The sequence below is a fragment of the Anser anser genome (genome assembly GCF_964211835.1).
Source record: "Anser anser genome assembly, chromosome: 2".
Lineage (NCBI taxonomy): Eukaryota > Metazoa > Chordata > Aves > Anseriformes > Anatidae > Anser > Anser anser.
The window spans coordinates 129,936,056-129,949,271 of record NC_139721.1 but is presented as its reverse complement, the minus strand read 5'-3'; the positions used below and the strand labels follow the sequence as shown (position 1 = coordinate 129,949,271).

General features: G+C 36.2%; 1 protein-coding gene across 2 annotated transcripts in view; it reads left to right on the top strand.

Annotated features, from left to right (window-relative positions):
• Positions 1-13,216, top strand: part of ITGB8 (integrin subunit beta 8) — a 47,878-nt gene that overhangs the window by 10,226 nt on the left and 24,436 nt on the right. For both annotated transcript variants that reach the window (XM_083823214.1, XM_083823215.1), the window contains exons 2-5: positions 3,570-3,655; positions 6,321-6,495; positions 9,136-9,382; positions 11,189-11,354. In XM_083823214.1, coding sequence (XP_083679340.1) covers positions 3,570-3,655; positions 6,321-6,495; positions 9,136-9,382; positions 11,189-11,354 — 674 coding nt within the window. The remainder of the gene's footprint in view (positions 1-3,569; positions 3,656-6,320; positions 6,496-9,135; positions 9,383-11,188; positions 11,355-13,216) is intronic.

The following is a 13,216-nucleotide window of genomic DNA, read 5'->3' as shown; positions in this document are numbered from 1 at the left end:
CTGTCCCCTCTGCAGGGATCGTGTTGTGCAGCCTCTGAAGGAAAGCAGAAAGGTGATGGCAGCTGCAGAATACTGCATGAGAGCTGCAGCTTTCTTCAGAAGCAATGCTACATGCACTTTGTCGAAGGCCACATTATCGGTGAAGAGGGACAGCCTGGCTAACTGCTGCTGCAGGCCAAGATTGGATGCAGAATTTATGGGGGAAAAAACAACAAACCACCGTCGAGGCTACGTAATGTTGTATCTTGCCTTAAGTAGTGCACAGCAGTCTGAGGACCGTGATCAGGGAGTATAAGCTTCTAGTTATGTTTTGGCTTTTTGCTTTAAGATAGCAAAGGATGCACCCTCCAAAAACAGCACAAACGTGTACCAACAGCGAAGTCAATGTAAGTCCAAATTCCTGGCTGTACTTGAACAACGTGCTGTCTGTTTAAAAAAAGCTGTTTAACATCCACTCTTCAACACTAGCATGCATTATTATTATTCCATCTCTCAGATAAATACTCTGATCATGATAAAGTTATTTTCATAATAGGAAGGCAGGATATGATTATAACATACAGGATCTTCATCTAGCCTGGATCCCTCTTGTTACTGAAGGTTTAGGCTTGCCACACCTGTGCTCAGTAGCTGGAGCCCAGTTGTATTTTGTGGGGGAGGCTGGAAAAGTGCAGTTTAACCTGCAGCACTCATTTTTTATTACATGCATATGCCTGCGCAGTTCCCAGCACAAAATTTGGCCCTTGCTGAAAATACCTTTTGGCATACATCAGTTATAACGAAGCCAGTAGAAACTTGCCCTTAGCTTTGGCTGAACAGTAATGCAGCCTTGTCTGGACTCTGTTTTTGGTGAAGTGGCAGGAAAAATCTCGGTTCTTTGTTGAGCCAACTCATAAAAAAATGTTTCTTGCTCTAACATATGATTTTTAAAAGAAACTGAGAAGTTTATACTCAATCAGTTAAGGTTTTAGAGTACATTTATAACTAAATAATAAACATTTGGTGAATGAAAGCATGTCTGTAAATGTTACTGCTATAAGGGATTGTGTACTTAGGAACTACAGTAGTGATGTAGCCAGAATGTGTCTTGGGCATTAATAAACCTTCTTCAAGTTTCTCTCTATTCCAAAAAAATCAAATTCTTGAGCCAATGGTACCAAGCTTGTCAATTGCCAATGCGTGACTTCATGTTGCGAAAATGGAGCTCATGAGACCGGAGAGTTATCAGCAGAGAGATTTGCATCCAGCAATACTGTGTGTCTCGTTTGGTAAAGCGTTTCGTCTGCCATGATCACACTGAAAACCCAAACTGGATTTTAAGATCTCTTCTTATGCCGTAGCAGTTTAGAGAGACACAAAGGAAACCTTATATTTTACCAGCATGTATTAATAAGCTAAATCGGACCTCAAGTAGATTTGGTACCTAAGCTAACCATACCACAAAAAATCTGGGACAATTATTTTTCAACCAGTTTTCTGATGTATCTGGAAATACCATACTGTTGTTCCAGTCATAGAAACTTTTTATTCTTTTTAGCATGTGTACATTATAGTAGGACATGAATGACTTTTACATGTTCAATAGCATTTAATTTTTGGAAATGTGAGAATTTGGGAGAGGACAATGCCTGTGTTATTTGGATGAGACTATATGTTTTAAGCAAGGAGAGGCTCAGAAACTATTGTAGGAAATGAATTAAGCCAAACTCGTTATTTGGTTTACTTTGGTTTACCGGTGTTGATGACCGGGAAGTAATTTATCTTATTCCATATCTTTTTTAGCTAGATCCAGAAGCCTCTCATTTTGTCCTGCCAACTATTTATTCTTATCAGAATAGCTCTGTCTTCTAAGGTGGATCATTGCTTGATTAGTAACCTCAAAGTTCGTGTCATCTCCTCACTGTTTTGCCTCATGGTGGTCTTTAGCCACCACTGTGCTGCAAATCAGCATTTCCAGTCTTTCCTTGTCACTTCTACTGCATCCATCATGTTACTTTCTCCTGTGTTGTCTTTCATCTTTGCTGTCTGTGGTATCCAGCTGAAGGTGGAAGGGATGTCTCGAAGCCAAGAACAGTTACATTCCTTTTAGTTGTACTCCGTCAACAGCTTTTCATTCTGCGTATTTGTGCTTTCCCAGTTCTGGCCAGAAGTGGATCTGTGTTAAGCTCTGCAGCCCCATGCCTTCCTGTACCTACCTGGAATCCTCACTGTCCCTCCTCTCCCATGGTTTCTGGTAGCTCTTTCTGTGGCCCCCAACTCTGCTCTTTCTGACTCCAGCACATCAAGTGCAGTTGTCTTCTTCGTATACATGCAGAGAAGTTTTCCTGTGTCAGTGTCGAATGAGGTTGCTCTCATTTCCCATCCAAGCCAAACGTGCTGTGTTTGTTTTTATAACAAAGAAACAAAAACCTTTGGGATTTTGCCTTGCTCTTTTCTCTCTCCTCAGCAACTCCTCCTTTATCTGTCCCTGCCCACCTCTTCCTTTAAGCACTTTTTCCTCTCTTCCACCACCTTCTCGGGCTGCTTTTCAGCTTGTTGTTCTGATCACATCTGTAACAACTTTCCTCCCTTTCATATACGTTTCTTTTCTTGCATTGACTACATTGCAAAAATTGTAAACAGCAGTTTATGTGAAATATAGGTCTGACCTTTGAAATCAATGCTAACCTGTTATCAGTATAATGCTGCAATTGTGCCGTATTAAAGCTTTTCTGTCTTGCAAATACTGATAATGGTATATATGCTGCTGATGCTAATAACTTGCAAGCTGTGATTAGTTCCTTGGATCACTTGTTATTCAGAGGGATCCACTAGCACTAGCTGTCCATGTGACAGAGGATCTCATCTTTGAATACATAGCTGAGATTGATCAAAGAAAGATCGAAAGATATTTTAGTAAATATATTCCTAATGATGCTTTTCTCTGTGAGAAGGTGCTCTCATTACTCCAAAAAGAGAGGTGGTTTTCCTGTTAGTAGGCACAGCTTTCTGCAGTTGTTAGTGCAGAATTATTTCTTCAATCTGTGACACACTTAATATTGGATAAATTTGTATTAACTTCTGAAAAAAAAAAAAAATCTGCCTCTTCTGGGAAACTATTCACTCCAGAAAATGCAGAGAGGGAATATTTATAGAAGGTGAGAAAATATTTTGGGTTCCATGCAGAGTGAATAATGAATAACTCAGTCAAGTGTAAATGACTTAAGAGGAAAATGTCTATGAAGAGATAAGCTACCTGGTAAATGTTTTCTGTTAGACAGTAAATCAGCAAGGTACATGCCAAAGATATACTTTCACTTCAAAATTATTCTAAATTGGGGTTTTAAAAATATGGCCTTGAGAATGGATTTTATTCCATCCATACATATAGTTCTAGACTGTAGATACCAAAAATGATCCAAGTATTCCCTCACCGGGCTGCCTTTGTTCTGTTTTACTTCTGTTTGGATACGTTGTCATCATGCTAATCTGGTGAAGTAATTTTTGAAATCTTGGTTTAAAATTAGGTATTTTACAATTCCCACATACCTTCATAAATCATGAATGTTTGGTTTTGTATTTCATTGCAGCGGAAAACAGATGTGCCACTTCAAATGCAGTAACATGTACAAAGTGTCTTGCTTTGGGTCCAGAGTGTGGATGGTGTGCTCAAGAGGTATGGCATTTTTCTTATTTATTTTTGACTTTAAATTTTAGCTGCCTCTGATCTTTATAAAGATAAAAGACTTCTAAACTGTTAAAATTACAGTGAGAAATAGCAGGAAAATCTTTAAATGACCTCTGGAGACAGCACCTGAGAAATCATGTGAAATATATTTAGTTTCCAAAGGAGAAAATGCAATCTTTTATTTGGAAAATGGCAGTAATTTTAAATAAAGTGAGAACTTTCTAATGTGTTCCATCTGCTTTGTAGATGGGTTTGGCAGATTTATAGTAACTTTGAGAGTTCAACAGTTTTTGGCTTCAAAAGTAAAATTACTTATCAGTAATTTGTATTAAGGCCTTATTATATATCAGAGTAAGTCTATATATATGCCTATTGCATTTAGCAATAGCTAGCAATAGTGGAGTTAACTTTGACTTTACCGTATTTTATGTCCCCTGTCACAAATGGAAAAAATGATACTTGTCTGTTTTGACACTTGAAACTATCAGTTCTGAGACTCGTCACAGAAGACAGATCTCAGATAGGAAGAATTGTTCTGAAATTATTATTTCCTTGACGACTGTAAAAATATGGTTTTTTTCTGGATTTGTTTAAGAGAGAAAAACAGATGATTATGTGATTTCAAGTAATAAGGATGGACCATTTTAATTACTTCAGAGGAGCAAGGTTTTTAAGAATATTGCTGGCACTTGCAAGTTTATATGGTCTTGAAGGTCGCATGCTAATTCGCTCAGGTAGCTTTCCAATCAGCATAGAAGGTAGATAAATTCCTAGGGCATACATGGAAGAGATAAGGAGCATAAGGCACTGGCATTAGTTTATCAGAAATACCGTGTCTTGGAATGATTAACCTTGGCTGATGCAAGTGTAAGTCATGTGAGGATTAATGGAGGCAAGGAGAACTTGTCCAAGAGCCGTTTCAGGCATGTGCCATATACATGGCACCATGGATTACAATGTGGAGTGGTCCATTACTGTGACCTGATATTCTCTTTTAGCAGAGGACACAATTTTACCCTGCAATATCTGTGTTTGTCACAGAACAGTGCTTCTTAGCATTCCAGTGCTATGGAGCTGTAGGAGGGTTCCTTCTAACCAGATGCCCAGATTTGACGTGGTTTGACTTCTGATATGCTTCTCTTGCCTTGCTTCCTGTGTCAATCCTGAGAGCCGTTCATCAAAGGCAGGGGTTTGTCAAACCCTCTTGTACCATGCTTTGATAGCCCACTCACCTACACGCTGTCCGTGTTTGTGGAGTGGTAAAACTCATATTATTTCAGATAGAAATTTCCCAGAGTAAAGTTACAGGACCAATTTTCAGCTTAGCGTGGCTGCTTCACCTAACTATGTTTTTAGTAATAAAAGCAGCCATGAAAAACACTTGAAATGCTTTGATTTTATACCCCCACATGGTGAACTTCAGAACATATCTGTCAATCACCAATGATAACAGTGAGAGTAGATAAATTCTTTGTATATTTTAAAATCTACCTCTCTGAAATTTATATAAATCAAAAAGATTGTATAAATAGCAGTAACCTAAAAAAAAAAAAATTCTTTGTTGTCTAAATAAGATTGTGAAAAAACAGTACCTGAGGTAAACTACAAAAATGAGTAGGAACTTAGAAAACAAGATACATGACTTACAAGTCTCATTCTTCAGGGGCTTTCTCTGGTCTTTTCAGGATCTGGATGATGATTTATTCTCTAATACACAGTTGGCTCTGTGCACTTTTTGATTGTTTATTTTCCCCATCTGCCTCTGAAATATCAGAGATTGTCCATTGTTTGGTCTCCAGCTGTGGCTGAGACAGATCAATGCTTTGAAAGAGTACAAAGGATCTTGTCAAGCCTTTTTTGTCACTTGCATGATCAGGATCATGCTAATCATAGATTTGTTGTCAGGAATTTCGCACTGTATCATGTTGCCACAGTCTTGGCAACTTTGCCCTTTCACTACAAGAAAAGACATGCTGCTTCTGACACCGTTCTACTACTAACCATTTTTCTGTTGTTACCGAGGCTTTTTTCATGTTGGTGGCATCTTAAACTCTCCAGTCCGGTAGAATTTAGCTTTCTCTTTCTGAGGATTGAAATGATGTAGTCCAGCTGGTCTTCGGCTTTTGTGCAGGCTATGGGTTAAATCTTAAACATCCGTGACAGACAAATGCAGGTTAGGTAAACCTAAATCTGACTTTTGCTTCTACTTTTTAATACTAGCCTAAGATTACTGTTGGATTCCTCTGAAAACCAACATGTTTAGAAATTATGTGAATGACGTTTTCTTGGTAGAACTAATTCATAGCATAGCACAGAACATTTTTAGTGACATAGTGACAGTACATAGTTTCCTTTTTCTCCAAAGTCATCTTGTTCTGGTTGTGCAAGATCCTCTTTCTCACACACAGAAGTTTTGTTCTTTGTAGAAAAATAGTCAATGTAGCAATTAGGTTAATATCTAAGTTAAATATTTTGCCATTGCACTTACTTAAAACATATGGCTTATATGAACTAGTTCTACAATTTATGCAATTATAGTAGTATATTTTATTGTTTCAAATACTATTATTTTGTTTTTCTCTTTCCTTTGAAGATACTACTGTTATTTTTTTCAGTTCAGGTTGCTATGTTGTTTTGGTCTTTTATAAAACAGGATTTCATGGCCGATGCAACACAGAAGGGACGCTGTGACACTGTTTCCAACTTAATGAAAAGAGGCTGCCAATCAGATTTTGTAGAAAATCCCACAGTTCGTGTAACAATACCCAGCGATCAAGAAACAAATACACAAGTGACACCAGGAAAAGTTTCAGTCCAACTGCGTCCAGGTTGGGTTATATCTAACATATGGATATTATAATACAATAATATTTAAGTACAGATATTTTGTTAAGAAACAGCTGGAATCATTATTTTGAAGAATGATGCTGCAACATTGCATTGTAGGACTGTGATGGTGTTGCTCCGTATTCAAGTATGGTCTTAAGCAAGAAGTCTTTCTGTCAAACATAGCTGAAGGTCAGAATAATGCAAGTAGCAAGTGGAAAAGGGATTTTAGGTAGTCTTTTCTGTTTTCTCTTGTGATTTCTTGATTATTTTTCCTTTCAAAATAATTTTCCCTTATATGTGTATAACATGTATTCCTTACTGTAAGTATATTGGGCTAAAATTTCTAATTCCTATATTCATCATTTGATAAGCTTCTTAATAATTTGGTTACTTTTAAGTGCAATGACTAGACAACTGTGAAGGCACCACAGCTAATATGAAAGAAAGGGCTGGATTCATAAAGAAGACTTAGGTATTCAGTGCCTAACATGAGACACCTGGCCCTAACAGAATCTACATCTCTTTATCGATCTGAGGGATTTTTAATATACCTCAATTTACCCTCTACTGAAGTGATCAATTGCTGGTAGAAAAACATTATGTGAATAAGAAATGTGTGAAGTACTGTAATATCTCACTGATCTTCACTGTATCTCTCTTTGTATAAAAGTAATTTTCTGTCAATTACGAGGAAGAAGAAAGGAACTGCAGGAGTGTGAAGTGCAAAGGAAATCTAGTTTATCATCTTTACAATAAAACTGAAAAAGCAGCATCACCCTTCCTCTCCTTTCCCTACTCTCCTTTCAAAGAAGTGACTGATGGTCTGCTTTATACTGAGAAATGGTCTCAGGAACTGAGATAGCTTTAGAAAAGTCTGTAATTGTATTTATTTATGAAGGCTTTTACACTTACTGGATTCATAGAAAACACTTCACTTTCTAAACGTTGGCTTAATGAACCATTTTCCCAGTACTGAAATTAAGTTTGGGGTTCCATATTCTTTGCTGAAGCTTTTGCTTGAAGATGGAAGACTGAAATTCCTAGAACTACAGAAGAGTAACTTCTATTATATAGACATTCTGCCTGTATTTTGATCCACAAGGAACTACACAGATATACAGCTATAGTGGGGCAAGCATAAATTTGACACAGTGCCGTCATGCAGACCAAAGATGTTTTTGTTTTGATTCCATTTTTTTCATCACTCTACATGAATCCCAGCTGTCATGATTTACCTGGGAGAAAATACAGGCTCCACTCTCTGTATGCAAAATAGATACCTGTAAGGTTATTTACTACTACTACTACTCCTACTACTCCTACTAATAATAATAATAAATTTACATTGGCAAAGAGGAAACATAAGTTATAGCATGCTGAAATTCTATTTTCTTAAAGTGAGACCTGATGCAGACAAATCCAGAAAAATTCAGGTGGATTATGTTCAAAGAACATTGGAAGCAAAAATATTTTTAGTTAGCCTATTTGAAAAGTACTTTGCACGTTTAACATTTTTGAGTCAGATCTGTGATATAATTTGACACAGTTCACTTACACGTACTTTCATTACGCTATCTAGCAATGTCATATGCACTAGTTAATGGCATAAACAAGTCACATTTCAGGTTTTTTTTTTAGTAAATCTATTTCAGAATGTGTTAAGATAGCTTTTATAGAACAGCTGCATAATTTTTCTGTAGTGTATCATTTCCTCCTATCCTTTGCTGTGTCTTCATTGCGTCACTCATCATGCAAAGGTCCTATTCTTTTATTTCTTCTTGAAGATAGCTGACACTTATGTTGTCATTAAATAATGAATATTTTGAAGTCATTGCATTGAAGTCATACCTCCACTGCCTGTACTCCAGTCCCATTACTCTCTGCTGGCATTGCAGAATCACAGAATAGTCGCACAAAATCACAGAAAATAGATGAGGAACAATGTAGGTACTATCTTTTAGGGGCTTCCAAGGCCTCAACGTTTTTATTACATCTGTGATGCAGTTCTGCAGGAAAGACAGACATTTATTATCTTAAGATAAAAAGAGAGGTCAGTTTTTACTATTTTTTAACATTAAAACCTTTTTGTTTGTTTTTATTTTGATTCTACGGAGTATTCTCTTCAAATCCTTGGAACTGAATTGGTATAAGCTTGATGCCTAACTTACCTGAGTTTTTCAGGCTGTGCTCACTTTATGAAACGTGTAGTTTCAGATACATGTGACAGACTGTTTCCAGGATATGCTAATATACTTCCAAGTATCAGCCTTGAAGTGACTGGCCACAATTTGTATGCAAATCTGTGTCCTTTTTGAGTCGTAACTGCTTTTTGGTACCGTGCCAAAGGGATTGCATAACCCAGAGTTTAAAAGAAAATGGGGAGAAGTCACATTTTCACAAAATACTCCTGTGAGAAAAGAAATGCAAGATGTTCTACAAAGAACTCCTTTATGGCTTGTTTTTGAGCTATACTTCAAGGTTTGATTTACTCTTGGGAGGTTTTCTTGTTTGTTTGTTCATTTTTCTGTTTGCTGACACAAAGAACTTTGTGCTGAGGTTGCTGCAAAAATGATACATTTTTAAGAATGTACATTCAAAAATAGCAAAGTAAGTAAACTTATTATTTTCCTTTGAATCAGGAAGTGAAGCAAACTTTATATTAAAAGTTCATCCTCTGGAGAAGTATCCTGTGGACCTTTACTATTTAGTTGATGTCTCAGCTTCTATGCACAACAATATAGAGAAACTAAATTCCGTTGGATTTGCTTTATCTAAAAAGATGGCGAATATTTCTCTTGATTTTCGACTTGGATTTGGATCCTATGTGGATAAAACTGTGTCACCCTATATTAGCATTCACCCAGGTAGAATCCATAACCAATGCAGGTATGTAATCTTTCTATATTTACTGTAGAACTGATAAATGATTTAATTACACAAATATGCATTATGAATATGTATTTTAAAAGCTCTTTAGAATCTGTCTGTATTCCATTTTGCCTTGCTTCTCCAGCAAAGTTCCTAAGAAAATGCTGAGAATACAATGATTACAATGATTACTTCTGAAATATCTGGTGATTTTTTAAAAGTTTGTTGTATCAAAAAAAAAGTGCATTTTTTTTTGTTTGTAAAAAGGAGCCAAACAACATCTTTTTAGTCTATTTGAATATGTTTTGTGTTTAATTTTATAGCCAACTGTTGTTTTCTTGGTGAGTTTGGATGTATGTTGCCTAGATTCATTACAGAGGTTTGTACTTTCTGACCTAGGACTTCTCTTCTCCTGTATGGTCCTGCATTCATTAGCTCTCTTTTGAAAATGTCTACTTTAGTCAATGTGATGCAGTTTCTTTCTTTTAGCTCATTTAATGAACAAAACCAATCCTGTTATCCAATTCCACAGTAGTAATGTGAACTAATTCCCATGATAAATGAGAAAGGTGTTCTGGCTTGAATTTCTTTTCTCAGGCATTCAACCTTTTATACCTGCCATTCAACACTTATCTAAGTGAGGGCTCAGTTTGGAAACACTCTAGAGGCCAAGATTATTCACACCAAATTAAAATCTGTATAAACCATAATACTTGGAAAAGTACATATTAACTGCTGACATCTTTTTGCTTGTTTTATCTTTCCCAGGAAGATGTGATTCACGGTTCTATGAAGTCTATGAGCTTCTTTTTTTATTTTGATGATTTTTGTATTGGACATTAGTAGTGGAAATTCTTGGAGAGATATAAATGTCTATGTCTTAAAGTAGTCCTCTAGACTGTTTATTATGGTCAGTGGAAATCAATTATTGCTTCTAGGACATGATTCATTTCCCCTAAAAGTAGACAACTGCAGATGTATTACACCTTACAGTGCCAGTTTCTCTTCATTGACTGTAAACTGAATCAGAGTAGGGTATGTTGTAGTCTGGATGACCACATTGTATGCAACAGAACGTAAGTGAGATGAAACCTGCTCAGCATCTCAGAATCAGATAAGCACTTCTGTTTGTGCTGTAAATTCCATTGCCATACATGGGTCCCAGAGCAATGACCTGTAAAAATGCTATGGCATTAGCTTATTGATGTCAAACTTAATCCTTTCTCCCCTTATATATCATTTCAAAAAGTATAATTTAGAACTGAGATGATACTGAAAATGGAATTTCCTCATCCAAGCAGTGAGATAACTGTCACAAGCTTTAGGTAACTGTCACTCAACATTAGTTTTATGCACATTTACTCACTAATAGTGGATATAGAAACTTAAATTTAATTTCAGTGTTTATCATCTAGCCTTTGTATCAAGCTGTTAAAGAATCTTAACATTGTGGTGTAGTAGTCCTTTCATCCACAGATGTTCCACGAGATGATACCATCTCTCATGTTGTGTTTCTTCTCATTATGTAGAGAAATACTACATAGATACTATATTAATTACATTGTATTGTATACATTTACATAAAATACTAAAAAAAATCTGTTGTTCATTTTAAATTAGAGCAAGTTCGAACTGAACTTAATCTCATGTGGAGTTATTTTTCTTTAATCATTTCTTTTACCATCCATATATACATTTTCACCAGTAACAAGATTTTATGTGGATTGATAGGGAATATTTACATCTCTTTCAAATGGAAAATGTAGAGGACTGTGTTAGACTTTTTTCTAAATCTTATTTTGTTTTGTTTTTGTTTTTGTACAGTGATTATAATTTAGATTGTATGCCGCCTCATGGTTATATTCACGTTCTATCCCTGACTGACAATATAGCAGAATTCAGAAATGCAGTGAATAAACAAAAAATTTCTGGGAATATTGATACACCCGAAGGGGGGTTTGATGCGATGCTCCAAGCAGCTGTGTGCCAGGTAAGGAGCGTATCAACAAAAGACCAAATGGCAGTTCAGAGAAGGGTGTGTATATGTATATAATATATATATATACATATATATACAGGTACAACTATGCTCAGTGTTCCTGAATTCAGACTGTCAGTTCTAGGCTTGCAAATAGTAAGACTCTTCCTCCTTCGTCATTATTTCCCTTTTTTCCAGTTGAAACTGAAAAAGGATAACATAAGGAAATGTTTTTCAGTATTACCTAATGATGTTCTTTAAGTATGGCTTTAACCAGTCTAGCCAGCATAGGATGGACAGTGAAAGCAACTGCTTCTTGCTTGAACAGATGCATGAATTACTTTCAGTCAATTACAAAATCAGTGTCAAAAATCGTTGAGGACCTCCTTTAGTTCCCAGTTAAAGATGTACCATTTGGCATTTCTTCTTAAGAATGTATCTGAAAACTGAAGAATCAGTTATACTTCTTGTATAGATACAAAGAACAAATGCACTTCAGTATTATCTCAGCTTTTGATGAGTTAATACTTGACAAAATGCAAATCAACTAAAAATTAATTAAAATTTTCTATATTAACAGAATTGCATCACCGTGTCTTACATGCAGAAAGGGATCAAAAAGATCTGCATTAGTGGCTTCCAAGATTTAAGACTATAAATAACAGTAATTTTTTTGCACTTAAAGGCTTTTTTGCTTGTTATCTTCCTTGTATGCCTAGTAGTACAATAGAAATTTTGAAAGTTGACTGATTTGGGGGTTTACTAGTGGTCTATAACTCTTTCTGGTCCTCTTACAGAAAGTAATTCAACTCCTGTCCAAATCACAGGCTTTTGGTGTGGTTCTTGTCTCTTCAGATGATGTCAGAGTAATTATTTTATTTTAGTGATTTTCACATTCTCTTTTGGAACAGTAGAAGGAGTCAAGGCCAAAAAGGAACGCAAACTGTGCTAAAAATGAATAGTTTGGCTCCAATGTTATTTTCAGATTTTGATGAGATGTAACACAGGTAAATAAAAGCCACTCTTCATGGAAACTGTGATCACAGCTGTTAAAAAATTATTCTGAAGCTGTGGAAAAAAATATTTAAAATTCAGTGTTTCTCACTGGATACATTCCACATTTAGGACATGTGAGTTTTAGAGTAATCTATGCTTCCAAAAACAATAGAACAAAAACGTTCATGAGAATGGAGAGGCTTTCGTGCTGATTGAATTGTGAACAAAATGGATGAGAACAATGTACAATTCATAACTACCATAATGAACTGTAATTTATATTAATGCGTGCTCCTTTTGCCCACAAAGGAACTTTATAACTTGCTCCAACTTGCTGTAACCCACACATCCCTGTTGCATGCAGTATCAGGTTAGTACATGGAGCAACTTTGAAATTTTGGTTGCTGTGATGTATGAACGTAGGAGTCTTGAACTGACAAAGTGAAGTGATGGAGTCTTAGGAGCAAGGAGGTTCTATGCTGCTGGAGGAAAAATTGGGATTTTTTAAGATATGATTTGTTTATAAAAACAATTTAATACCTTTGTTTAGGGGAATGCTGTCTAGGATTGTCTGAGTGAGGCTGGTGCCTGCATGTAAGTTGTAAGCTTAATAATAATAAGTGTAATAATAATAAGTGTAAGCTGCACTTATTATCCCTATTGTTACTAGGTACTCATTCCCTGTTCAGAGCTAGCAAGGAAAAAGTGTGAGAAGGGAGCTAAATCACTCCGTGCAAAGCAAAGAAAGGAAAGAGAGAATAAATCTTGAACCCTGGCTGAATGCACGGACTGTGTTGCAGATAGGTTTCACATGAGATGGATGATACCTGGCAGTGTTAAGGGAAGTGACAGAGACAAGAGAGTCGTAGGAAGGAGGA